Source organism: Chelmon rostratus, chromosome 21 (genome assembly GCF_017976325.1).
Source record: "Chelmon rostratus isolate fCheRos1 chromosome 21, fCheRos1.pri, whole genome shotgun sequence".
NCBI lineage: Eukaryota > Metazoa > Chordata > Actinopteri > Chaetodontiformes > Chaetodontidae > Chelmon > Chelmon rostratus.
In genome coordinates, this window is record NC_055678.1 from 14,506,658 (window position 1) to 14,533,218 (window position 26,561).

The window sequence follows — 26,561 nt, forward strand, 5'->3', positions numbered from 1 at the left end:
AGACAAAATACATCAGTAGAGTTCATTGTAGGCATCAGTAGGTTGGATTACCATCCAGGCATGTAGTTTGTACTACATTCCACAGTCCTCAACAGCACAGTACAGTAGGTAACTGAAATAACAATGGTGACACAGTGACGGTAATCTGCTTTTTATTTGGGTACGTGAGCAACCGTTCATGAAATTGCAGATATTTTGCATTATTGTGACTGCAGATGCGTTACCACACATAATTCCACACACTGATTATGCACACAGAATATTCTTCCATTAGTTTTCCAAACAGTGTTTAATCATAGACATGCACTCTACAGCCGCTCTCACAGGTATGTTTTAATCAATACAGGGTGGACATAATAAATAATTTGTAAACTAACACTCAGATAACATTTACATAGACATAATAGCTTAGTACCAAAAAAATATGGAAGACAACTCTCCTTTGTAGGTTTATGAGTCCATAAGAAAAGCAATTGTAGTGCAAATTAGAAGTTGGGGGATTCTCCCCTCAGAGGTTTAGGGCGTGCTGCAGAGGCGTAAGAGTTGTTTCACTTAGCTAAAAGGAATCCTGAGATAAAGCAACTGTCAATAATAGCCTGTAATTCAAGACAACCACTCTCGTTAAAAATACTTTTGAGAAATTAGACCTCGGCCAACAAACAGCGACACAGCTTACAGACCCGGCCTCGCTCTTGACAGTTGAGGGGTTTCTCATGATAACTGGCCTGAACTCATCCATCATCCACTTGTTAGTCCTAAATCTCTGTCTCTTGACCCGATCTGCTCATTCAGTACAACTCTTGAGGCACCATACAGATATGAACAGAAAACCCTAACATGATGTGAATCTGCTATATATAGTTATAACCTAACAGATTTTTAAAAAATTAAATATATTTCTGAAAGGATATCCTGTACACAATGACATCATTGGTTCAACTTTAACAGTTCCAGCTGTAAAAAGTCGGTCAAAAGTTAAGAAATGAGAAGGCCGATACTGGTTGGCTGCTATTAGATGCGACTGAATTGCAGATTGATGGAGCACGCTCACTGGCTTCACTGGTGCTGATTCTGTTAGGCACAGCTAGATTCTCCCTTAAGCTCTTGTCCGTTGTGTCCGTCTCAGTCTGGGACAGCTCTCTCTTACACAGGGGCCTCCCCTTGGTCACCAGCTCCATTCCACTGAACAGGGACAGTCTGCCCAGACAGGGCCGCTCACTCTGGGGCTCAGCTGGAGGGGAAGAGCACCTGTCTGTGTTTAGCGCTGGTTCTTCAGCAACCAGTTCAACCTCAGCAGTCCTGACTGGCTCTTCCTGGTTTTGCACTGACTCTTGCTGGACAGGAGAAAGTTTCTCCTCATCGCCGTCATTCGTCAGCTCCTCAGAGAAGCCTCTCTGGGCCAAGGCCAGACTAGTAGGGGGTGATGGGTGATTTTGGGGTTGGGTGACACCTGTGGGTGAGATGTTAGGCTGACCATGGTTGAGGTTGGTGTTGTCTGCAGAGTGGGTTGCTAGTAAAGGGTCTGAGTATGTTGACGTGGGAAGCTGATTAGTTGCTTGATGGCTGCTGTTCGCTGTGTCCTGCCTGGAACCGTGTGGAGATCCGCCCATCAGAGCCTCAAACTGTCGCAGGATCTGGTGAGAAGAGATAAGAACAACTAAATATACCCTCATTTTGAGGCTTATCGTGTTCTGTCCTATCAGTCTTCGCCATGTGCATCTTTCTCTCCATGTGTCCCTTACTTTGGTGGCTTTGTTGGCCACAGGTCCTGGAACCCCCTCACTCAGCTGGCGGAGCCTTCGTTGTGTAGCTCCAAACATTTGTTCCAGAGAGAGGAGGTCAGAGGTCAGGAGGCATGACACAGCACACAGTGCCCGCTGCAGGGGTGGAGGAAATCAAAGAGATATATATTAGGATTGCACAGTATCATAAAGAAAACCTTGATCTCTCCTAATCAACGGTACCATCTTAACGGTGCTTGAGGGATCTTGAAGCTTGCTTGAGAGCAACTCCAGCACGACCTCACAGTTGAGAATGGAGCACCTGACAGATTAAACAAGACAGAAATCAGGCCACACCAGTCCCAACAAACCATAATGGGGAAAATCAGCCTAAGCGGCTCTATTCTCAGTCTGATTTTAGATCCACTGACTCTTTGATGAAGTGCTGGCTCTCCTCTCTGGACAGGAAAACTCTGGATCCTTCAGTCAGTCTGCTGATGAGCGCCATCTCCTGGCCACAGTCCCCCAACTGCAAGGCTTCCACCCTGGACACCAGGCAGACAGCGTGTGAGACAGACAGGACAATGATGTGGAATATGTAGGGTTTATCTGTTGATCTGAAGACTGCCACTCACCGTTCTGATAGGTCGCCACTGCTCTCCCTGCTGGCCCCAGACTGGCTCCCAGTACCAGCTGATTTGCTGCCCACAGAGGCCCTGCTGTTAGCTGCGATATCCTGAGAGGAGTTGTGAGAGGAGCTGTTGCCGCTGTCGGACTCTTCCCAGCCGCCTCCTATCTGCCCTGGGCACCGCTGGGTCAATGCTGTGGTGAAGACACATTGTAGTCCCAGGTGTCAAAATGAACATTTGCACAGTGAGCTGGTCAGTGATTCATCTAACTCATCACACCTTCCATTTAGAAGCCTAAACCCACGTTTCCATCACACCTAGGACGTCTCACCTTTCGGTCTGCAGGCAGGCAGGTTATAGGCACATGCAGGCACAGCCACCTCTATGGGCGCAGATGGCGCAACTACGGCGCGGTAATGGTTGTCATGGAGACGGATGCCCTGGTGTTCGGTCGGGGGAAGGACAGCACTGGCCACTACCTCTGCAGCTTTCTGAATCTTATCCAGCAGTGAGTCACCGCCTCCTGGGAGGAACAGGCACAGACATAAAAAAGTACAGAAATGTACACAGAAGATGAGCTTGATTGGATTTGTGTGCAGCGTGTGTGTGTGTGTGGCGGTGTGTCACCCACCTGTCCCCTGTTTCCCTGGACTGTATCCAAAGCCCTGCATTCCTGACCTGTGGGAAGTTCCTGATCCCATACCTGGACAGAATGATACAGAAGAACTTTTGTACTCACGGTGTTAAGTTCACAAACTACAGAGAACCTTCTGTAACTCATTAAAATACATTGAGCTCCCTGCACTTTGCTAGCGCATGCCACATGTCCACATGGTCGCTGGTTCAATTCCAGCCGGTGACCTTTGTCATACCCCTCTGTCCCCTACCTGTTTCCCATCTGCCTTCTCACCTGTCACTATCCAATACAGGCAAAAAGAATGCAGGTATGGGTTCTGACAGTTTTTGGTCTGTTTCCATGTTTTATTATTTACAAAGCTCCACACTTATAGCCCCAATGCTACACGTAATTCATTGTAATGTGTGGAGTGTGGACTTTGTTGTTACTCACCCATGGTTGGGGGGGCTAGCTCAAGTGGTGAGACGCTTTTGGTGGAAATTGTATCTGTGAAAAGCAACCTGGCCACTTCCTGCAAGCAGGAAAAGTAAAAATTGAGTGTTTTTTTCCCACCTGTCGGAGTACAATGATTGACACGATGGTTAAATAGAACCTGCGCCTCACCTGTGCTGTATTTCTCACTTTCTGATACAGTGCTGTGCCATGGATAGGATCAGGAGGGCCGCTGTAAACTTAAAAAGTAAAACGTCCAGCAGTGAGTGAATATTCAGGTGACAGCGGCGACAGGGTGATGAGAGTTAAATGGAGCAAAAAACACAATATCTAACCTGACGCTTGCTGGATGAAAGTGGAGTTCCTGCGGAGCTCTGTGAGGAAATGGTTTGAGCCATGACCGCAAAGATGGACAAAGATCTTCAGCACCTGAAACACGAGAAGCATGAGCAGAACCTTGACAACATTCTGTATGCATCATGGCTACGTGGCATGGAAACTTGAATAATATCACTGTTCTCACCTTGAGTTTAACGTGACAGGACTCCACCTGCAGCCTTTCCAGAAGGTACTCCAACAAACACTGACCACACCCTGAAGACTCATGGGAAATTTCTAGAGAATGACAGTGGTTAAGGACTTAACCATAGCGTGATAGACTCAGTATGTCTGATCTGAGCAAAGTGATCCTTCCCTGGTTAGAAGAGAAAACATTCAAATGGAAAATGTGTCACTGAGCTTTGCTACATGACATATAATTAAGCAATGATTCCAACTGTTTGAACCATAACGCACAGTATACTCTTATATTTACTCTTTATAACCTTAAATGAAATCAGAAGCCTTTCCCCACACCTTTTGTAGCTTGTAAATGACATTTTGAACCATCCAGCAGCTACCAGCCAAGGCTTGAGTCATGTGAGTCACATGTTCATATAATGTTCAGAAGTCGCAGCTGCTGGCTGAACCACAGCAGAAGCTGCCAAAGGATACTTCCAATCTCTTGGAAAAGGTAGCCAGGACAGGGGTTTTCATCATCTGCTGTTGCCTTCATCAGAGTTGGGACCTTCAGTTGGTGGAAAAGATTTTTTAAAAAGGGTGCTTCTAAACACAAGTTTAAAGCTGACAGTATGGGACTTATGACAACTGCACAGTGCACAAACCACGTGGTTATAACCCAACCTGTGTACTTTGCAGTTTGATTTAATGGTGAAACAGATGCTGACATGGATACAAGCTTGGCATGACACCAGGGTCTGAGTACCAGGTTAGTCTGGGCTATATAAATAGTTAATACCAGTGTTACACACTTGTCTGCTGTTTTCAAACTTAAGCGAAACAAGCCGGCAGTTCAACTGGAAAATGGCATCACATGCAGTTACCAAATGTGTCTCTTCTTGCTGTTAGCTAGCATGCTACTAGCAAGCTACTGATGAAAGAGCTTAACAAATTTAAACAGACACGTTAACGCACGTCAGATTCATCACCTCCGATTCACCTGTTAATGGTTTTCACAATTAGCAATAACTATAGACAGCACTTACTTTCTGAAGAAAAGCTAATCGTTCCATAAATGTTGCCATGATTTAGCAATCCTGGCTGCGGGTTACTCATCTTCTTCCTAAGGGTACGAGGGGAAGGTGGCGCTCGAGGTGACAGCTAGCCAATCAGAGAACAGCAAGTAGCAATCCTAGAGTCTATTGGCGTTCCGGTTCTGCTTAGGGTCGAAAAACAGCGAATCAAATGAGCGTAGGCTAGAGTTGACACTTTGACTGACAGAGAGATGAGCAAATCATATTACCAAATATTCTGCGGGACGTTTCCTTGATGACAGGGTCAACAACATGGCGCTGTCCAGTGATTACACAAATGTTTCGTCTGGTGGTTGATGTATATGTCATTTAAATGTTTTAGATATTTTCCAGTTTATTTAACAAGCTGTGAAGCAGCGTCGGTTTCCGAATTATCGGTCCATCTCCATCTAGCGCGTCACTTGACTTAAAAACGTGAAGGACCTCTTTTAACGCCAACCATGTCTGGGTCAAACGTCTGGAGTCGCAGTCGAGAGAAAATACGTCTTTTCCCAGAGCTTTTTGCGCAGTGTTCATCAGAGGTAAGCACTGACGATGTTGTAGCTTGAAAGGGACATTGTGCTGTGCAATTCTGTGAACGTGTCGTGTAGTTTGCATTAAAATGAATTCCAACCAGCTGTCTTTGCTATTTAAGATCACTAGATAGGACCACAAAACTCAGTCTGCCCCACATACAAGCTAACGAGGCAGTAGTTTTGCTGTTCAAAAGAGCAAGTCTCACGTATTCTTCCGTAACAGCCTTCACACGTCATCACCCACGTGTTTTGTAGCAACGTTGCACCACAGGTAAACCTCCATTACGCAGGTCACCATCTCCTGTATGTGGCTGTCTGATGGTGCAGGTCACAAGAACATGCCAGTTCTGACATTATAAGGCACTTGACTGACACATTGTGTACAATATAACTAAAGCTTTAGTGCAAAGACACCAGGTAGTAGTGAGAATGGCCAAGGTTGTGCTTAAGAGGACAAAGTGCATGCAATAGATTTTATTACTGAAAGTCACCCACTATCCTGAATAAATAGTAAAAAAGATGCTAACTTCCTTTGTCGTCCTTACTTATGTGTGATTCAGGCAGCAGTGTATGGGAAGTGTGTGGCAGCTACCACAACGGGAAGACAGGAGCTGAAGAAGGACCTGTGCACCAAGGAATTTGAAGCACTGAAGACCTGCTTTATCAGCGCAGTCAGTGACAAACTCAGTAACCCTCCTACTTTTCTCATTTAGTCCTGTTAGATGGTCACAGTTCAAATGTTATCATTTTTTATTACAGGCCAAGAAAAAAGCCAGATGAATGGAAACTACTCTGCTGTTGTTAGAGCGGCAAATTAGGTGGACTGTCTTCACATCAACTGTTCAGTGTTGTGGGAGAAGACAAGACGTATTGACTGAGTTGTGGTGCTGGATGGCTGCTATGTTGATGACATGGCACTTCGTCTACTTGGAACTGCAAATGAACTGTCTTTTTTATAACACTGGTGAGATGGAGACGACATGTTGTGGTGATAGTCTTTAATATGCAAGACTGATACAGATTCTGTTGAATACAGAGGTGAATAAATCAGTGCCACTATCTGTCTTCATTATCGAAACAGAGCAACAGCCATGGTTGTCATAGAGATGTTTTTATTTATTCTTATCAGCAGAATGTACAGAAATACAATGCACATAGAAAAATAGTCATAAAAATAGCCTCTGGTACAAAGCAAAGGTCCAGCATATGTTAAGTGGTAACTGAAGGAGGAATTTTCAGAAAAGCTGCATTACTAAGAAAACACTCCATCTTCCATATTTCCTTCCTATGTCCTTAACACAACGTACAGATCTTATTTTCTCTTTATTACTGTACTGGTTACAGTAAGAGGTTCAGTGGAAGCGAGACCACAAACTGAGGAAAAACTGCCACATTTTTGCTTTGATAAAATATCACTACTGCAGCATGAGTTGGAAGGCACTGATAAATCAACAAGGAAGAGATACTGAAGATGGAATGATTAGCAGCTAGAGTCATGGATCCAGATGGATCAAGCTGCTTCATTGTCCACAGTTCATCAAACAGTAAGGCTACATTATATACCTCGTAGCTCCAGCATGAAGTCGTATTCAGTTACTTTCATCCGAAAGTAGAATGAAACAACACTTATAAGGGTGCCTGAACACACAATATGTGTACATCCAATATGTGTTAAATGTAGGTTCAAAGAAACCTTAAACATTGATCACGCATCACATTTACAATATTTACATGTCAAAGTAACAGAAACAAACTGACCGAAATGCATAAGACAAAAACAGCACAGGAGACAATAAATCACAGATCCTGCAGAGGCAGACTCTACAAAAAGGAACATGAGTGATTCAAGAACAAACATTAATACTGTATATTCGTCCTGTCTAAATGCTCCAGAGAATATTTGCATAGTTTTATTTACATTTCAACAGTTACCTCTTTAAAATTCTCCCCCTTAAAGACAAAAATAAGTTAATATTTACATACACTTTGTTCTTTAATAAAGACTTTGGGTTATTTCCAGTACACACACAGAGAGAAAATGTTCCTCTTTGTCCGTAACATTTTGTGAAGGCAAGAAAGAATTTAAGGCAACAATATTGTGGTCCACAGTATTACAAGTGTTCTGCAGGTGTACAGTGTGTGTTACTGTCCGATGAGTGAATGAGAATTGGTGCGTATCTGATGTGTTTTATTTCGCTCCCTCATCCTCTGAGACCTGTTTAATCTGCCGTGAGTGCACCATTGCTCCAGCCAGTAGCTGCTCCTCTAGGGCCACATGCAGGTCTGAGCCCCCCAGCTCCAGCAGGGGCTCCAACCCCGGCACACCCCTGGTCTCCCGTGGAGGCCCTCCAGCCTCTTTGGGTCCCAGTGCCCTTCGCCTCCGCCTTAGATCCATCTCTCCCTGGTCCCTGACCCTCTCGTGGGAGCCCTGGGGGTGAGCCTTGGCTCTGAGGGCCCCGTCTTCCACACCTTCTCTGGGGTCTGCCTGAGTAGCAGCCTCCTCTTTGAGGTCTCGTCCTCCTGTCTTCAAAGCTTCACCGTCTTCCCTCTCAGCCCCCTGTGCAGCTTTTCCAGCATTTCTGGCTACTACGGCTCGCTCCAGGTGGGCCAGCCTCTCCTCAGCCTCCTCCACAATCATCTCTTTCCTCGCTCTCTCAAGTATTTCATTATCTGCCTTCTGGATCTCCTGCTGAAGCCTCTCTTCTGCAGCTTTCTCCTGTGTGAGTTTCTCTTTCACTGCTCTCTCTTTCTCCAACTCCTGTTCTGCGGCCAGCTTCTTTCGTCTCTCCTTGTCCAGTTGTTCTTTTTCTAACCTTGCCTGCAATTCTTTCTCTTTCCTCTGTCTTTCTTCTTCTAACTCCTGTTCTCTGGCCAGGTTTTCCAGTCTCTCCCCCTCAATCCTTTCTTTTTCCAGTCTCGCCTGAACCTCAATCTTCAGCTCTTCTTTTTTAAGATTTTCAATTTTCTCTTTTTCCTTATCCAGGCTTCTTTCTTCATCTTTAAGTTGAGCTGCCTGATCGTTTTGATGTACAGGCTGACCGTCATCGACTCTTTTCTTTCCCAGTGGCACTCCTCTCGCCCCCAGCTCGCTCTGCTTATGGGATTCTCCTCCTGCTGCAGCATGGACATCCTCCTTGTAAGGCGCTTGAACAAGTACTTTATGAGCCTCAACCTCAGCACCCCTGTCCCCAGCCTGAGCTTGATTCTGGGCCACGGCGTGAGGCTCAGCTACTCCACCTTGTGGAGCTCCAGCTACCTCTGGCTGCTTCAGGTCTGAGGCCAGGCCAGACTCTTTGGGCTTTGCTCCTCCACCTTCAATCACCTCCAAGTGTTCCTGGATGCCTTTCTCTGCCTCGCCTTCAGCAGCAGCTCCTTTAAGTTAGAAACACTTTGTCACATTTATTTCTTAAATTGAATACTACCACCAAGCCCAAAATCTGCAAAACATTCTATGTATACGCACCTGCAGGTTGTTTCTGGTGGATTTCCTTATGTTGCTCTTCTATGACAGCCAGTAGTTTCGCCTGCTGGTCTAGAAGTCTCTTCTGTTGCACCTGCTGCTCCTTGATCACCTGCAGTAGCACGGCGTGGTTGAACTGGCCCTCTGCATGATAGAGACAGTGAATTAAATGTTTGACCTGCTCAGACAACACTGCATTAGTCAAGAAGCATAGTTAGGCTGATGTGGGACCAGTTCTCTATGTGAGAGGGGAAGAGAAATTGACAATATTCCACTATGGCTTAGTACCGTCTCGCTGACCATTCAAACACACATGTCTAGGTCGTAGCCTTAAACATAAACTGGAATGGGCAGTAATGGGCAGCTGTAGACATACACAAACTATGTTAGGGGGGCAAGGTGAGTGGGTGGATTCTACACTCGCACATTATTCAGTTATATGACAAAAACACAAATTAATATAAGTACTGTACGTATATGTAAATTTATTAACCTAACAGACAAATGGTCTGGAACGGAGCGACAGACCGGGGTAAAGAGAAGAAGCAAGAGGGAATTCATACCTGCAACCAGCTTTTTTATCACTGTGATAGGAGTCCGGCAGAGAAAGAAAGAAAAAAAAGGGGGTAAAGATGGAGGAGGACAGAGAGGGCAAAAGTAAACAGAACAAGAAAGTCAACAAAAGCCAAAAATGACTGCGTGGTGTATCAGGCCAGATCAAGAAGTAGGAGAAAGAAATGGATTTGAATAGCTCTGCTGTCTTTTACACCATTCGTGTCGTCAGAAATAGGAACAATAAGCAAGAACAGATCACAGAGAATACATTACATGAGATAAAACAAGCAAACTGAGAGGAGGAAAGAGAGGCAGGGGCATAAACGACATGCAGCAGACCCCTTGCAAATTCATTACAATAATTTCTGATGAAGTGTAACACTTGTTTTGTTTTTTATCTCTTATCTCTTGTATTTCCATTCCTACATTTTCAAGAATGACTTGAAAGTTTCGGTAGAGTCTTCCTTACAGTGTACAAAAAGGTGCACTTTATGATGCTGTCATTTTCCCCCACTTGGGGATAAAGAGAAAAGTCCTAAGCTGGGTCTTACTGTCAAAGGACCACTGTATTTCACAGGCTTGTGCACCATCCACATACCACCTCTTCTTCAAGAAATTATTGCTGTACGATTGCTGAATGTTGGTACAAAATGTGTACCAACTTTAAGGCGGGGGGACAAAATAATTTTATGGAGCTATGCTTAAGATCATCTGAGCATGTCCAATCAATTGCAGAAATTCAAATATGAAATCACCAAAATGACACATTTGCAGTGCAACTTTAAATCACTGCAACAAAAGTGACCTAGGAAGGAAGATTAACTCACGTCTAGAAACCCGTAAAGTTTTCTACTCTACTTACCGTCCAACTTCTCGTCAGCTGCATCTTTGCTGTCTGCGGCTGGAGCTTCGTCTGCTGCGGGATGATGCTCGCCTTCAGGAGGTGGAGCTGAAGGATCAGCAAATATCACCAGGTCAGTGTTGCATTTTCCAAAGCAAACAGTTTTTCCACCCAGCTGCTTTAAACTGCAGTTATACTAGAACAGCAACAACTACTCACGTTTCCCTGCAGCATCTAGAGCTTTGGCCACATTATCGACTTTTGCTGCCGCAGCCTGACTTTCCACCGCAGCTACATTCCCTGCAAGAGGCTCTTTCACAGGATCGAGCTTCTCAACTTTCTTTAGCGGGGGAACGTCCAGCTTTTTGCCTGCGTCTGCAACCGGCTTCTCTACCACCTCATTGGACAGGACTTCACCTCCACCCAAATCCACCTCCTCTTTCCTCACAACAGCCTCCACAGGCTTTGGTTTCTCTTCAAACCTGTCTTTTTTGTTCTCAACTTCGACAGCGTGCTCTCGATCTTCGTCTCGTTTGGGTTCTTCCTCTTCTCCTCCTGCAGGAGGAACGGGTTGCTTCTTTTCCTCCTCCAGCTCTGCGTTGTTCTTTCTCGTGTCTACCTTGACCTCGTCATGAGGGATGGGCGGTTCGTGGCGATGGGCCTCCCCCTCCGGCACTGCAACGCCTGGGTAAAGAGACAAAACATCACTAATTCTTCACAGTTCAGTGGAGAACTGGTTAAAATTCGAGCCCTGGTTCATTTTGCTTACCAGGATCAGGGCGGTCCAACTGCACCTCTTCCTTCTTTCTCTCAGGTAGTTCCACTGGTCCTTTAATCTGGGGGGGCTCAGCCCTGTCTACGGGTTTTAACACCTCCACAGCTGGATGGTCAGGTTTTTCTATCTCCACTGGCCTCTTGTTTGCAGAATTGTCTACATGCAGAAACACAAAACACAACTTATTAAAACACAGACAACTGCTACTGGACATCACTTAATAAAGTAGAATAATAAGTAAATAAGTCCCTCAGTAAAAGACTTATACAACCATTTAAATAAAGTTTTCACGCTGAGATATTTTTTTACTGTTGTCCAGCACTGCTGCTGGGGAGCTTTTTATTTGCCTTTGCTGCATGTTTTTTCACACAGCCAGTAAATACAGTTAGTCTGAAAAGCATGAGACGTATTACTGCAACTAAATTAAGAAACCATAAAGTTGACACCTCCATTATTCCACTATTTTCTCTTGTCTAAGAAAAGTAAAATGACTGCACTACTATTTACCACTGGCCCTGACATGTCCTCTTTATTTCCTTGTACAGTTATGTTTATTACACACATTAACTGCTGGCATTAAAATAAATGAACACCTCGGCACATCTCACATAAACTGTTTGTACTGATACACTCAGCCATAATTGATTTCACTGATTATCTCTAATGAGTGGATCCACTAGGTGGCAGCAAATACTGACAATGGTTACTGAGACAATTGGTGCAGTATAATGAATGAGCAAGAGGAAGATGAATTAAAACTGAAAGTGACAAACAGGAAACAGGTGTGGAGGTTGGTCCACATGGGTTTCACCTGGAGTGAAAATGTGAGGAAAGAAAGAAGAACAATCAAACAACAGTTCAAACTAACAGGAGGAAAGAATCACAAAGATAGAGAAAGAAAAACTTTGGCGGTGTCAGTGAGCAGGTTAGAAAAACATGCTCCTGAAGGACCAAAGAGTAAAGAGCAGAATTGAAACCAAAAGCCCCTCCTGTGTCACCTTAAAAACGAGAATATTAAATCGAAGAGTTCCTCTCCATCTCATCTCCATTCGTTCCGTCTGCACCCCTCTCCCCTCCCCAAACCCATATCACCCTCTTCCCTTTATACAGCGAGAGCTTGCAGGCATTTTATAGCTGCCACAGGAGATATGGGGGGAGACGGGTGTAGACAATGTGTTTTGGGGGGAGGGGATGGCAGGAGAAATGAAACAGAGGTAGAGGGGTGGAGAGAAATTACTCGAGTTTGAAGGGCATCACTCTCGCTCCATCAATGTCAAGCACTCAGAGCTGCTCTCAGATATTATCAAGAGGTTATCTCCTCACCCTGGCTGTCTGTCTATCAGTCACTCTGTCTGTCTCCATCTTTTCTTCTCACAGAGATGAAAGAAAGCCTTTTTTTTTCGCTGTGGCTTTGTGCTTCTGTTTTAGTCTCATTGGCCCTTTGCAATGGCCTCATATTCTCTTTATGTTGCCATCTTAGGGCGCTGCAGTCCGCGACTTTGAAAATAAAACAAGAAATAAACATGTCTCCTGTGCTGCCGGTGCCTTTTGCATGAAATAATTACACGTAGGACTGCTGTCCACTCTCAGACTCTGCAGACAAGCCTGGCTCCAGCCCGTTGAGGTAAATGTTTCCACGGATCATTAGTAAACCACTTTAATCTACATTCCATCAAGTAGATAAGTGATTGCCCGCCATTACCACATGTTGTGATCTTTACCGTGCAGTTCAGGGAGGTCTGGTAGCAGCGGGTTGTTCCTGTTAGGTGCTGGAGGGGGAGGAGCTTGGACCTTGATGCCGGGGCTTCTGGATGAAATTGAGAGGGTGGTGAAGGTGCTGACCAGCAGGATGCCCAGACCCACCCAAAGCACCAGCTACAGGACAGAGAGAAAGAGAGACGCACAACAGGCCCAAAACAGTGAATAAACATATTGTCACTGAGCAAATGATGAAGAAAGTGCTGATTCTGACTGTCACCTGAGCGATGATGCCATTCTTCTGGATCTTTCTGTAGATGAGAGCAGGGCATATGAAGCAGATGAGGCTGCCCATGGTGGCTCCAGTCAGACCCAGAATGGTTTCCACTAAAGAGAGAAAAGGGAGAGAAAAACACAGGGATTATCTTGTAATCCTGTTGTGCAGTGATTCCCAACCAGTGCTGTCAGGGCACATGTGGCAGTGATGAATAAACAAATGAAGTAATGACCAAAAATGAATGGATAACCAGTTGAAATAATTAGCAAAAAATAATGGATAAACATGTGAAATAATTAGCTAAAAGTAACAGATAACCAGTTGATGTAGTCAGCTAAAAGTAATAAATAAATTGTTAAAAAAAATGCTAAAAATAATGGATAAATTCTTGAAATAACTAAACGAAAGTAATGGATAAAGGTTTGAAAGATCCAGCTTCTGAAATTCCAAGTGGCAGTTGTAGTAATAGAAACCTAACTGACCTAAACGTTGACAATCAACTATATGCAAAAAACAATATTGACTGTTTGTGATGTATTTTTAACATCCACATTAAAATCAAATGAACACACATTTGGAAACTGACTGGTGGTGTTGATGAAGAGGTACTTGAGCTCATCTGATAGGGATGTGGGGCTATATTAGAAAAATGGCTGGGAACCAGTGCTGTGGAGCTCGCTGGGAGAAACATGGCATCAAACACTGCCAGAGCTGAGGGGTTTGTGTCCTGCTGAGTGCACTGTTCCATGACTCTTCTGCTTAAAAACTCAAAGCAATTCTCCATATCTACACTCTTCATCTATCTCCATTCATATCTGCCTCTGCCATTCATAACCGGCACTCGCCCAGCCCCAGGCTTCCATCCATGGAACCCTGCTCCTGGCAGCAGCGAGCCCTGGCCCCACCCCTGTCTCTGTGGACTGGGCCGGCTGGGCGTCAGGCCTGGAAACCCATCGTTCATCCAGAGGACGGACAACATATTGTCTCCCGCAGATTTAGAGTCCATTCTCCCCAGGGTCCTTACCTCCCTTCTCCTCAGTCTATTAGTCTGATTAGATACACAAAGAGGCAGCCAAACCCACTCTGTGTGTGTGTGTGTGTGTCTGTGTCCACCCAATGAAAAGTTTAACAAACAGCGACCATATAAAAGGATGAATAAAACATAAACTCACGCTAACCTTTACATCTCCACCATTTTGGAGCTGTTTGTGAGAGGGACGGACAGACTCAAAGAACCCGACAGAGAGCCAATATTGGTGCGTACATGGATGTGTGTGTGTGTGTATGTGTGTGTGAGAGAGAGAGACAGAGAGACAGAGAGACAGAGAGAGAGAGAGAGAGTCTGTGAGAATAATAGCCCTATCTTCCCGTCTGCCCGTCTAAAAGGAGATAAAAGTTAGGGCCCTGATTTAAGGACTGTGTTAGAGTGTGACAGTCACTGACTCGTAAAGTCACATTCACACACGTCGTAAAGCTCCCCAGCTACTCCGCCCACATAAAGGAACACATGCACCTTAAAGACCTCCAGTCAGCGAGTTGTACACATATGCACACACATACAATTTCAATCCATGCATGATTGTTCACACACACACACACACACACACACACACACACACACACACACACACACACACACACACACACACACACACACACACACACACACACACACACACACACACACACAGGACGTACCGTTAGGGATGAGAATGCCTCCCAGCATGGTGCCAAACACAATGCAGAGGGTGATTGCCTTGAAGCGCAGAGGAGGCATATATCCCCCGGCAGCAAACGTCCCATCCTTCTGCTGCAAGACGGAAACAGAGATTGAGATGAGAGGAAACTTAATAAAATAAAATGTCAAAAATCTCAGATTTCCGATTTAATTTTTGTTTCTAGGGTAGCTTGTGCTACTTATCTTTCCACCACATTCATTAAGTGCTGTGTCTACTGATCCTTGTGTGCAATATTGTTTTATTTCTCGTTATCATATTGCCGTGCTTGGGTTTTTTGTTTAAAACTAGATTGGTTACTGGTTACCTATGGTGCAGTTCGAAACAAAAGAAAAATACCCTCTGACTGCAATGTGTGGACATGACAAAAATGAATTTGATGTCATATTTCAGCTCCACAGCAGGTGTTTCCAGGAGGTTTTGTTTACATGGAACAATGTGTTTCTATTTATATTATTATCAAACTGTGGAACAGAGAAGATGGGAGCAGCGGTTGCACGATAATAAGGCAGCAAGTTACACTGTTCATTACGTTATAATCAATTTACTTAAAAGGAACAAGACATTTGCAGAGGTTAACAACATCTGCTTGAAGGGGGGTTACAGCTGCCATTTTTCACGCATCATACACAAAACTTCGTTTTTTTTAACTGGTATCCAAACCATCACAGCATTTACATTCGTCATACAGCTGGGTTCTGGGGAGCATTCAAGCTCACCTGCTGCTCAAAAAGCATGGTGTTGATGGCCTGGCGGCACGGCAGGATCATCATGGGGAAGCCGACGGCCACAGACATCATGAAGCCCACACGGATCATCTCTGTCACCAGGTTGGACGGGAAGTTCATCAGCACGTTGCCTGCAATGTTCTCTGTGAAACTGACGTAGCCAAAGAAACCCACCTGGTTCAGAGAGAGGTGGAGGGAAGCAAAAAGAGGGAGACTTGAATATGTATGTATGAGTGCGCATGAATAACACATCTGCTGTGCTGTCTGATGGAAACATCACCCTTCAAGATTCTTTTAGTGCAAATTCAAGAGGATAAAAAAGCAATTTTACTACTGATACATGTAAAAAAAAATTGGATTTTGAACAAGAAGAGAGAAAAGCATTTGACACGTTTTCAGGTGCTGATTTGAAGATGTAATATCACAAGGTTTCCATGTTACAGCACAGACAATGGCATGTGCAGAAATGCAGCCTGTGTACATGGCAGTGGGTGGTGTGCGTGGAAGTGTGTTTCCACTCACAGTGATGTAGAAGATGGTGACTACGTTGAGGGCTGAGGTGAAGATGGTGCTCATGCGTTTGACGGATGGTTCGTCCAGGCTGTCGTAGGTCGGGAGCACCTGCCTGTGAGAGACAAGCAGCCCAACAACAACACAATCTGCGTGCTGCATGACACAAGACCACATGGGTGCTGCTGTTGTGCTTTCATGTGCTGTCTGGATTATCAGATACAAAGCTTTTGCAATGGAAAGTGTCACTCCCAAGGCTGGCAGGGAGAGCCTGGGATTTTTTTTTTTTCCGGAAACTGCTCTGTAAATTTCGTTAATGTGCAGCCGTATGGAAGCCCATTTGTGCCACTCAATCAAATGATGCATTTGTGTCCTCGTGTCCTCGCAGCATCAACCAACTCAGATGACCAATTTTTGCTTGTTTAGCCGATTAAAGACAGCCAGACAGACATTAAGACAATGCATCAAATTAAGATGTGTATTGTCTGTTGTCTAAGATGTATCCTCAGTGATTTTTTTTAATTCATGCCTACTGACTAATGCAAATTTGCAGATTATCTGCATTGCATTTTTAATGAATATAGTTCACTGCCAACTTCTATGAAACTTGCTCTAAAACCTTCTATTTTAAAGTCACAAGCAAAAGAAAAACTAGGTATAAGTTGCTAAATTATTTTTAATTTTAATTACTTTGAGATAATAAAACATCACAGCGTCTTAAGCCTCCTGCTGGATCTTAAGGTGGCATTGATCTATTGTTGATAAGAAACAAAGGAGCCAGTTTTCACCAATAACAGCTGAGAAGTGATTGAAATAAACAGCACAGGGTTAGGGTTAGGTAAATGAAATTAGATCATTTTTGTTTATTTAGAGTGAATTTGTTGTTCTCTTGCTAATGTACTTGTTTTGTTCCATTTATCAATTACCGTTTCCCATACATCCAGCATTTGTTTAACCAAGTGCAAACAATAAGTAATGAAATCATTAACTGATGGATTTAGCCCATGATTTAGTAACTGATTATTTTCTGTAAAAATGGGCCATCAAATCCACGTAATTTAGACACTTGTAAGTCTGGACATAAAGCACACCATCCTACGAGCTCTGTATCTGTAAGTATATCAGACATGCACATGAATGCAACAAGTTTTTCAACATGTGAACATGTTCATATTATGAATATAATGTTAATATTGATTAACTAACAATTCATTTCAAAAAGTTTTAAATACCAGTACTAATTCCATTTTCAAAACAGCAGTAGATTGTAGTAATGTCATGGCAGTGGGAGTGAGGTGTGTATTAAGTGTGCGTATGTGTGTGACACAGAATGGGTGACAGTAGTCAAGGCTGGTGAGGTTGAACCTGAGTCTGTCTGTCCCCAGAACCCAGGTACCTGTCGCTGTCATTTTAGGTCCTGTGCTGTAGTAGAGTGTGTGGAGGGGACCATCGGCACATTACCCAGTGAATTTACAGGCTTTATATATAACAGCGAGTGCCTGGCAGGTTTTAGAGCATTATAAACTTTCCTGGCAGACTCTTTGTGCTGCCTCCTCTTTTTCTCTCTCACTCCCTCATATATATATATATATATATATATATACATATATATATATATATATGTGCAAGGAAGAAACACAGAGAGACAGAGAGAGAGAGACTTTCTCTGCCTCTCGTTCTCTCTTTGCCCGTCTCTCTTTCACACACTCTGGTTTTATGAGCAAGCACTGTCCCGTGGTGCGTTTTCTTGACGCTTGTTTAATCCACAAACCAGTAAATCGCATAGCCAAGGTTAAATAAAACGGCGTATTGTAAGTGGGGAGCTAAAGCATCTAATGGTCACTCAATAGCCCCGACTCAGAGGCTAATGTGTTTTTGCTTTAACGCTGCCCTTAAATGGAGGAAATATGACGGGGGTCTTCAAAGCGAACCTGGGGGAAGTGTGCATGTGTGTTGGGAGGGCTCGAGTGTGTGCTGTAGGTAATATCATTAACTCTGAGTTGAAAGCGTGCTGATGGCAGCATCACAGAGGGACATTTTCGCTGCATGTTTTTCTTATGTCCCTCTATTATGAGCTAACTGCTCCTCGCCATTCAAACATGCAGCCAAAAAACAATGGGACCAGCTCCCATCTCGTCATAATGGTGATGTTAAGTAATGTTTTAACTGAAAGTAAACACATTTCATGAATGTAATAAAAATCCAATGTGCTGAGAGCTGTTTAATCAGCCTGTGAATACATCAGTGTGTGTCTGTAAGATGGCGGCGGTCCAATGTGTTGATTAGTGGTTTGGCTTAAGCTGCCTGCCGCCTAACGCAGTGCTCGCCTCGCTCGGCCTGACCACAGGCCAAGAAATCACCCTGCCAAATATCACTCAGCGGCGCTAGTGGGAACCGACGCACAAAACACACAAGCATAAACACACACAAGTGCGCACTTTCTTCTTCCTCTAACATGCCCACACCTCACTTGCTAATGAACAAGCCCACCATACCATAATGTTATGTTGGCTTTGTGCGATTACATTAATTAAAGTCTCGTTTGAGTCTCAAGGCTACAGTCACCCACTCCTGCCACTTACCTCACTCTCTCTCACACAAACAAACCCATACAGCACCACCACCCAAACATCTGGCTCCTAATGACCTCACCACAGCACTCCCTGCATCCTTCCCCAGCACGGTATTCAAATCAAAGATAAGACTGTGCACACCCGGATCCCACTAGGCCTTCGCACGTTCCCCTTCACCCACGCAAGTCATCGCAAACCCAGAGCAAGCAGTAAAGCGTAGAGTAGAGGAAAAAAAGGCAGTGACATAGCATGCAGATGGATGAAAATGGAGAAGTGAATGGATACAGTGACTTGGAGAAGCTCTGATTAAGATGTGAGTAGTGACATGTCGTCACTGTGGGGAAAGTTAAAGGAATGCCAAGATTAGCGTAAAACTCCTTCTTACTATCTGGCAAGAAATGATCTCATGATCATGTATATTTTGCTCAGAAATGGGCCGAAAGTTGACAAAAAAAGTCTCCTTTTGTTGTTAGCTCAGGAAATTGTCTAAATGTAATTCATTTTTGACTTTTTTTCTTTCAGTGAATTCTCACTGTAGTTTTTGTGACATTTAAAAGTCACTTGACAAATGCATGGCACTGATTTCCAACATATGTTTGCTTTCTGTAACAACCAAATTCTGTTTTATTCGGGACTGATCAGAACAAACAAAAGTAGTAGTAAAGCAAGTTCAAGCCTCAGGTTAATTCTCCAGAGGGCAAACATAACGGCGGAGCAGAAACCAATGAGCTGACTGTGAAAAGCACATTAGCAAAAACAAGTAGCCTCACTTTTACAGCAGAAATCCCTCAACAACGACCTCCTCTCCACCACAAATATGTGTGCCTCTTTCACATGACAAACTCACCCCAAATCCTCCACTGTGGCTTAAAGGAATGATGCAAGTACACATGCACTAATTGAGACGTTTGCTCAATTTCAACATGCAGCAATGAAAGATTCAATTCACTGTGACGCTGCAGGAGTTGGACAGTTTGAGCATCTACCCACCACATGATTTCAGCACTACTGTCAGATTTTCCATATTTTGAATCTTGTTTTGAGTCTTGTTTGACATTAGTTTTATTGCGTGGTCCCGTGCGGGTGGAGGGGCAGGAGGAGTACTTACGACTGACAGGCGAAGGCCATGCCACAGATGGGGAGACAGCGAAACACACCCTCCCAGCGCACCACATTGACCTGCTCTAGCCACCAGCCGCTGAGCAGCCCGTGTTTGAACGAGGACAGCACCATCTGAGGGGAAGGAGGGGGGAGGGAGGGGGGGTTACGGCCCGAACCAAATGAAGACAAGTCGGGGAAAAGCACGAACAAGACGGGGGGGGCAGCTGCACCCATGCTGACGGCTCACGGACAGATAATGAAAGTAATGAATGAGGCGAGAAAACCAGAGAAAATGAAGAAAAGGAAACAAAAAGAGACATGACAAGAAAGCCCATACTGAACTAAAAACCTGTCGTAGCTGACAAAGTTGAGTAATGAAGGTGATACGTAATGAATAAAAGTGAAATCATAAATTTGATAAAAAAAAGTAACAGGCTTATGAAAGGGTAATCCAGACAAAACTACCCCACAGGTTTTTGATCAGCATGTGTTTCCTACGTCTTACTCCTTTAATTACCTGATTAAGTCCCAAAGGACAGCAGAGCCCTCCATAACCCTCCAGCCTCCCACACCCACACCCAAGCTGCTCATCCTGTGTGTGGAGCAGTGGTGGGAGGGCAGCAAAGATGAAACTTTCACTTCAGCATGTTGTACTCCTCTGCCTTATTACTACTGCCACCAAAAACACACACATACTGACACACTCACAGAGCTCAACCCGACTGAAAAGGTGAAAATGGGTATGACTGAGAGGGGTGGGCGGAGGGTTCAGGTAGGCGGGGGGGAGGGGGTTAAGGAGCATAAAGTTGCAGGGGAAACATCGGGCTTCCTTCACTCTCCACCCTCCCCCGCCACGGCCCTTACGGTGGTGTTATTTTGGGGGGAGTTTCCATGGTTTACTTACGGGTGACAGCAGAAGGTTGTGGCGATAATGGGCAGGCACTGAATGACGCCCTTGAAGCGCCACAGGTGAACCCGCTCCAACCAGGAGCCCGAGATTATGCCGTAGCGCAGAGATGACAACACTATCTACAGCACCGGCAACAGAAACAGCAGTGGGACAGAGGGGAGCAAAGAAAGGGTGCAGAGGAGGAAGTCAAGGACAGCGAGGGAGGGCAGGACACAAGGGAAAAGGAGGAAGGGAAAGAAGTAAAGTGATACAATGAGCAGAAAGAAATAGGATGAAGGAGGGAGGGAAGATACATCACTGTTAGAGTGTTAGGGGTCTGGACTGGGTCGGGCCTGGATCTGAAGCCAGACACACACCACACCAATGCTCCAGGTTATCGCCATGCTATGGAACTACAAGTCACATCACACAGCGAGGCTGTAAACAGCAGTGAGGAGTCTGTGGAAGCAGCACTACAGGTCAGTAACACAGAACCATACAAACACACACACACAAACTGTGTGTGTGAATTTAAAGAGTAAATGAGATGAATCACATGAGGCAGAAAACTGCTGCTGGAGTCGAACCTTTTAGCACCTCTGACCACACTTCAGCCTGTCACGTCAATCAGCTGTGAGAGGGCTGTGTTCAGCGCACTAATTAAAAGTGTTGTAACAGTTTCTTCTTTAGCTGCATGTGCATGCAGTGCTGTGCGTCCTCTCTGCGTAATTGTGTGAACACTGATAGCAAAGTTTTAAGCCAGTTAACCAACCAAGGCTGATTGACTGGTGCAGAAAGGTATGTACAAATAAGAATGTGGTTCACCGACTTCAGATCAGAGAATAAATGTGCATTCCTGAAAAATATGAGTAACATGTCAAATGCATTTGACATACTGTACAACAGCAATGAATGGGCTAGAAAAATATGTATAGAGGAAGTCTGAAATATATAAAATGAATCTGACATTTATATCTGGCAACAAATGAGCTAATATTGAAAGATAATTCCCTAAAGTTCCAACAATTTGTGATTCAGTAGAATTGACGATCTGACCTCCATTTACTTTGCACTTGCAGTGCTTAAAATGTCTCTAGTGGCCACTTCCAAGTAGTTCTTCCTTCCCAGGGGAGAGCTTTTGTCTCAGCCTATAAAGAGCAGTGCAGCAATTGTTTTCTGCCTGATGTGAGTTAGTGTGAATTCGCTCTTTAAAAAAAGAGGAGCAAGACAATATTGTGTCGGTAAGGAAGAAACAGTCCTGTACAATGGAGCATATAAGGAAGAATCAACACAGAATACAACAAAATAACATTTATCCAAACAATATGCTGGAAAACAAACACCTTTAAAGCTGAAATAGAGAGCAGCATCAATGAACTATGTTATAAATGTGTCTGTAGTGTAACATGTCAAGTAAGAGCACATCAGAATCGACCTTCAACCAATCAATCTTCAGAATCAACTTGACAAATGTAATATTCAAAATGCTGTAAGAAAAACTGTCCTCCGTTGCTAGGAAAAAAAATTGATCTTCTAGATTTGTTGTATTAAGACACATTTGTTCCAAATGTTAATCCATCTGAGCTCCATGTGCTTTGCACTTATAAATTTCCACAAAGAGTTTTGGATCTTTCTGTAGTGCAGATGACAGATTAAAACTGCACTTTATGATAAACGTTATATGACTGACTGTGCTGTGCAACTGCATAGTTATCGTGTGATAAGCCTTTTATCTTCCACAAGGGCAGTTCTACTTGACGCATTATGATTGTGAAGGTTTGGATGCAAAGCCAAGTGTGTTTCCACTGCAGTCTATTCAGATGCACTGTATGTAGTGCAGCTGGCTGTGAGTTGCTGGGCTCACCGTGAACATGAAGAGGGTGTAGAACATGAGAGCCATAGCGGAGAAGGACTGGATGGAGGACATCATGTTCCTCTGCAGACTTAGAGGGAGTACGATGAACAGAGAAACGGCGATGAGCAGCAGCACGCGGAAACCGAACGTCACCTTTAGAGGACAGCGTGACAACATTGTTATGTAAGAAATTAGTTGGCTATCAACTGTTTTGGCTGCTGAACAGTAACGTTGAGATAACCATACGACTTATCATGGTAGTGTTCAGAAAATGTTCAAAGACTGAGAAATTAATAGAGCAAATAATGATTTCAAACCTCTAAACCTAAAAGCTGAGCAAAGAAATTTGAGCCCAGATCAGCTATCACGACGTAGAAGGCAATACAGGTACCCAACATCAAACCGATCATACTGCAGGGGGAGAGAGGGGACAGATGAAATCACAATTATTATTAGAGCCTATGGTTTGAAAAATAAATCCATTTTAGTTTTTATTTGTAGAAAATCAAGTCATAACACATTCTTCAAGCATAGCCTAATATGTGTGGTGAAATAACAATAAGACCTGCCTCGTCTCCACCAGTGTTTTTCCTGGTTTCCCGTAAGCATGAAAGGCTGCAGAGAAGAGAGCGACGTCAGTGTGAACAACATGTGGAGTAACAGATGACAGTGTCCTAAAAATAGTCTCTGTTTTAGTAATACCTATCAATACGTATCAAACCATTAAGTTTGATAAGTAAATTAAGTTTCTGTTGCTGACACAGTTTTATCTGTCCATATATTTCTGATGGCTATCCTTGCTTCTGCGAACTGCCAACTTCTTCCTCTAATTTAAAAAGGTTGTTGCAGTGGTTGTTGCTGCAAAAAAAAATAAAAATCCTGTGTGACAGATGGTTTATCTGTGAAAGTCAATCATGTCACGAATTGCTATTTAAACTCACCCAATCCGGCATAGGTCCTTCTTTTAGTGTTGCTCGCTGTGTGGACCAGGAACATGCAAGACTTGTGGGTCATCCACGAGCAGAAGAACAACAGGAGAGTTCCCAGCACTATCCCACACTGTAAGAGAACAGAGGGACACTCAAACACAGAACATATACATCCATCCATCCATAGACTTACCCTAAAACATGTTCATCTTACTGAATACAAAATGCAAAATAATGCCCTCTATTACATAATACAGGCAAAGAATGTGTTCAAGGTGACTTTGCTTAAGGCTTGATTACCCCAGCTGGGATCCTACTAAACTAAAGAAAAAGTCTGATGTATGCATGCTCTTCATGATATTACACAAGAATGGATGGCTTATGGCTTAAATGCCAACATTTATCTATCCATAAAATGTTTTGAATCAAATAATCTATGAAAGAAACTGAATTTTGAAATATTGTTGCTGTATATTGCTGTGTTTCCAATTCAAGTTATGTTGAAGAAAACTTATCTTCTTAAGTTCCCTCAGTACAGAAATATCTATATTTTGCACAAATGTTGAAGTTGAAGTTTACTTGTGTAAACTTTGGTTCATGGCCACACACAGCAAACACACAGAGGAAGTGAGGCAGCAAGTGGGCTGAAATGCATCACAGCAAATGGTTTCCAGAGATCATACTGTGATCACAATGAATTCATGAATGAATTTATGAATTCTTCTTCTGTTTCATCCTATTTTCCACTGGGAGGTTGGAGAGTAATGCCTTGCACTACAGTATTTTTCCAAAGGGTACATCAGCAGAGCTCTTGCAAACAAAGAAGGTTTCAAACAAGTTTGGTATTTGTGTCACAACCTGTAAGACAATGTGTTCATGTAATTCACAGTCATTAGGTAAATTTTCCCTGTCCTCGTACAGTGACAACACAAAACACAGTGAGGCCAAAATGAAACCCACTCAAGTTGAAGGTTGCAACATACAATGTGCAACAAACAAGATGTTCATTCAGCAATTACTGTGGTAATTTTATTGATATATATATATATATATTATTGTCTTTTTTTCCAATTCAACACCACCCCACACAACAACTGACTACATAATAGTTTTTCTGTGAACTACATCAAACTGAAGCATATCAATTTGCAGATTTGTACATTTTATCAGCTTTTTATATTGTGTGTATAGCTGCCTTTGTGCTGCTTTATATTTGTAATTAATGGAATTAAATAAATGCTAATATTAATGTTGCTAGAAACATTTCCCTACACCTCTACAGTTTGACTATCTTTGCATTTGTCAAAACCGTATAGGTAGCAGACGATGGAACGTAACTGATTACTGGAAATTAGTAATTTAGTTTTAGTTTAGTTTAATACTGTACAAAACACATGAACGTTTTATTAAATATGATCCATTAGATTAAACTATGTAACGATAAAGTTTAAACGATCTCCACCTTGACAAACATATAAGCTATGCAAAAGTAAAGTAAAAAAGCAGAGTAATGCATATTTTGTTGCTAACATCTCTGTTGTAGTTAGTTTCAAACACAGGACTTGGGCTGCTTTTCTAACCTACGTAAATAAAGTAAATAGCTACTTCTTCCACCAGTTATTTAAAGGGAAACATTTCTTCGCGGCACCTGCACGTCAGCGGGTGCGCGTGCAGCCGCAGGTGACCTACCTGTTTGAAGCAGAAGGGCATGGTGAGCACACTGACCCCGACGATGCTGTTCACCACGTTCATGATAAGACCCCAGTTGGACGCCGTCATTTTGAGCCGCTTAGTGACAGGTCCTCCTTCGGTAAGAAAATGTCAGCCGACCGTTAAAGGCTAACGGTGTAGTTAACTGACTTATATATGGTCCAAAGCGGGCACTCGAGACTCAATTCCGGGTAGGTTTTTCTGACTCCTCCGCTGGTCAGTGACGTGGCGCTCTGGGAGAAAACAGAGACAACCGAGTTTGACGTTTCCCACACTTCAACATTTGGTCTTATTGTAAAATAACCATTAACCAAACATAAACGCACATATAAAATGTATTAAATAAGACCAGCACGTCGCAAAGATTTTATCTTTTGGCTAGCACGCTACCGTAACCGTCATTGGTTTCATCAGCTCACCTTTCTCTTCGACTTCTGCCCCCACCGCCTCGCTCTCCTGTTAACGTTATCATCGGTAATTTCGTGGCATTAAACGGTCATTTGTCGCTGAAAAACTGCGTTTGCGTGTGTCTATATGACAACACTACAGGTTAACGGAAACAGGGAAGCAAATAATGATGCTAGCACTAGGCTGTATCTTGCGAACGCGTATCCAGGAAGTAGAGGTTGTAGTCGAGGAGGTGACAGAAGACAACACAGCCTGAAGGTTTCATTTCCGTTTAAACACTTGGGCGCCCACTAGTGGTCACATAGTAATCATGAATTAGGGCTGTTGGACATGCATACAGGTTAAGGTCTTTACTTTCTTCTGGCATAATCATGGTTTTATCATTACAACTTTCTGTTGTCATGTGCTTTATTAAACGTCTTTTCTTTTAATGCTCCTTTGCTTAACTTCTAGTCCACTGCATTTCAGAGGGAAATAATGTACTTTTACTCTATTTATCTGACAACTATGGCTGCAAGATAAAACAAGATAACATAGGATAAAACTTTATTTATCTCCAGCCGGGGAATTTTGGGCATTACAGCAGCATATAATAGCAGTTGGAATAAAAATAGCGACAGAGATAGAGAAATTCAAAAAATGAAATACAAAATAAAAAAAGTAGACTATATATAGGTAAATATAACACAGTTACTTTTCAGACTAAGATTTTACATAAAAAAACATAGCCTATGATAGGCTTATAAAATACAATTAGTTGATTGAAGATTCAACCAGTGGCTGTCAAGCTTTCAGCTTTTGACCCCTTCCAATAACAATGCCTACTTAGGGCCTTTGTCACCGGTCAGATGTCTGAGTTGTCCTACCAAAGAGTGATTTCTCCTCTAAACTTTCCAGATGGTTTCCTTTAAATACAACCAAAGGGGTCAAATTGTCAAGTATTTCACCAAGGAATACAAATGTCTGTAGTATTTTTCTTTTTTCTTTTTC

The 26,561-nt window shown here is 43.3% G+C and overlaps 3 protein-coding genes across 5 annotated transcripts; 1 reads left to right on the forward strand and 2 right to left on the reverse strand.

Moving 5' to 3' along the window:
• Positions 1-117: 117 nt before the first annotated feature.
• tepsin (TEPSIN adaptor related protein complex 4 accessory protein) lies at positions 118-5,309 on the reverse strand. The gene is made up of 14 exons (XM_041962069.1): positions 5,221-5,309; positions 4,964-5,133; positions 4,413-4,485; positions 3,943-4,034; positions 3,755-3,848; positions 3,591-3,658; positions 3,420-3,498; positions 2,982-3,053; positions 2,682-2,873; positions 2,357-2,543; positions 2,153-2,266; positions 1,965-2,043; positions 1,743-1,877; positions 118-1,634 (listed from the first exon to the last, which is right to left on the reverse strand). Exons 2-14 carry the CDS (start codon positions 5,000-5,002, stop codon positions 969-971), a joined length of 1,890 nt encoding a protein of 629 aa, XP_041818003.1. The 5' UTR covers positions 5,003-5,133; positions 5,221-5,309; the 3' UTR covers positions 118-968.
• Positions 5,244-7,599, forward strand: ndufaf8 (NADH:ubiquinone oxidoreductase complex assembly factor 8). Its single transcript, XM_041962070.1, has 3 exons — positions 5,244-5,532; positions 6,087-6,197; positions 6,286-7,599. Exons 1-3 carry the CDS (start codon positions 5,452-5,454, stop codon positions 6,304-6,306), a joined length of 213 nt encoding a protein of 70 aa, XP_041818004.1. The 5' UTR covers positions 5,244-5,451; the 3' UTR covers positions 6,307-7,599.
• On the reverse strand, positions 6,605-25,777 carry slc38a10 (solute carrier family 38 member 10). Of its 3 annotated transcripts, none has more exons than XM_041962067.1 (18): positions 25,583-25,777; positions 25,143-25,396; positions 23,466-23,583; positions 23,094-23,139; positions 22,842-22,935; positions 22,534-22,677; positions 19,788-19,912; positions 16,119-16,221; positions 15,588-15,770; positions 14,831-14,942; positions 13,136-13,242; positions 12,879-13,032; positions 11,152-11,313; positions 10,602-11,066; positions 10,404-10,490; positions 9,550-9,570; positions 8,990-9,130; positions 6,605-8,898 (listed from the first exon to the last, which is right to left on the reverse strand). In XM_041962067.1, the coding sequence occupies exons 2-18, from the start codon at positions 25,230-25,232 to the stop codon at positions 7,715-7,717; spliced, it is 3,336 nt and encodes a 1,111-aa protein (XP_041818001.1). In that variant the 5' UTR covers positions 25,233-25,396; positions 25,583-25,777; the 3' UTR covers positions 6,605-7,714. The 3 variants fall into 3 exon arrangements, with proteins under 3 accessions (XP_041818001.1, XP_041818000.1, XP_041818002.1); XM_041962066.1 differs by lacking the exon at positions 19,788-19,912 and adding an exon at positions 20,685-20,809; XM_041962068.1 differs by lacking the exons at positions 9,550-9,570; positions 19,788-19,912 and adding an exon at positions 20,685-20,809 and having other exon boundaries at positions 6,606-8,898.
• Positions 25,778-26,561: the final 784 nt, after the last annotated feature.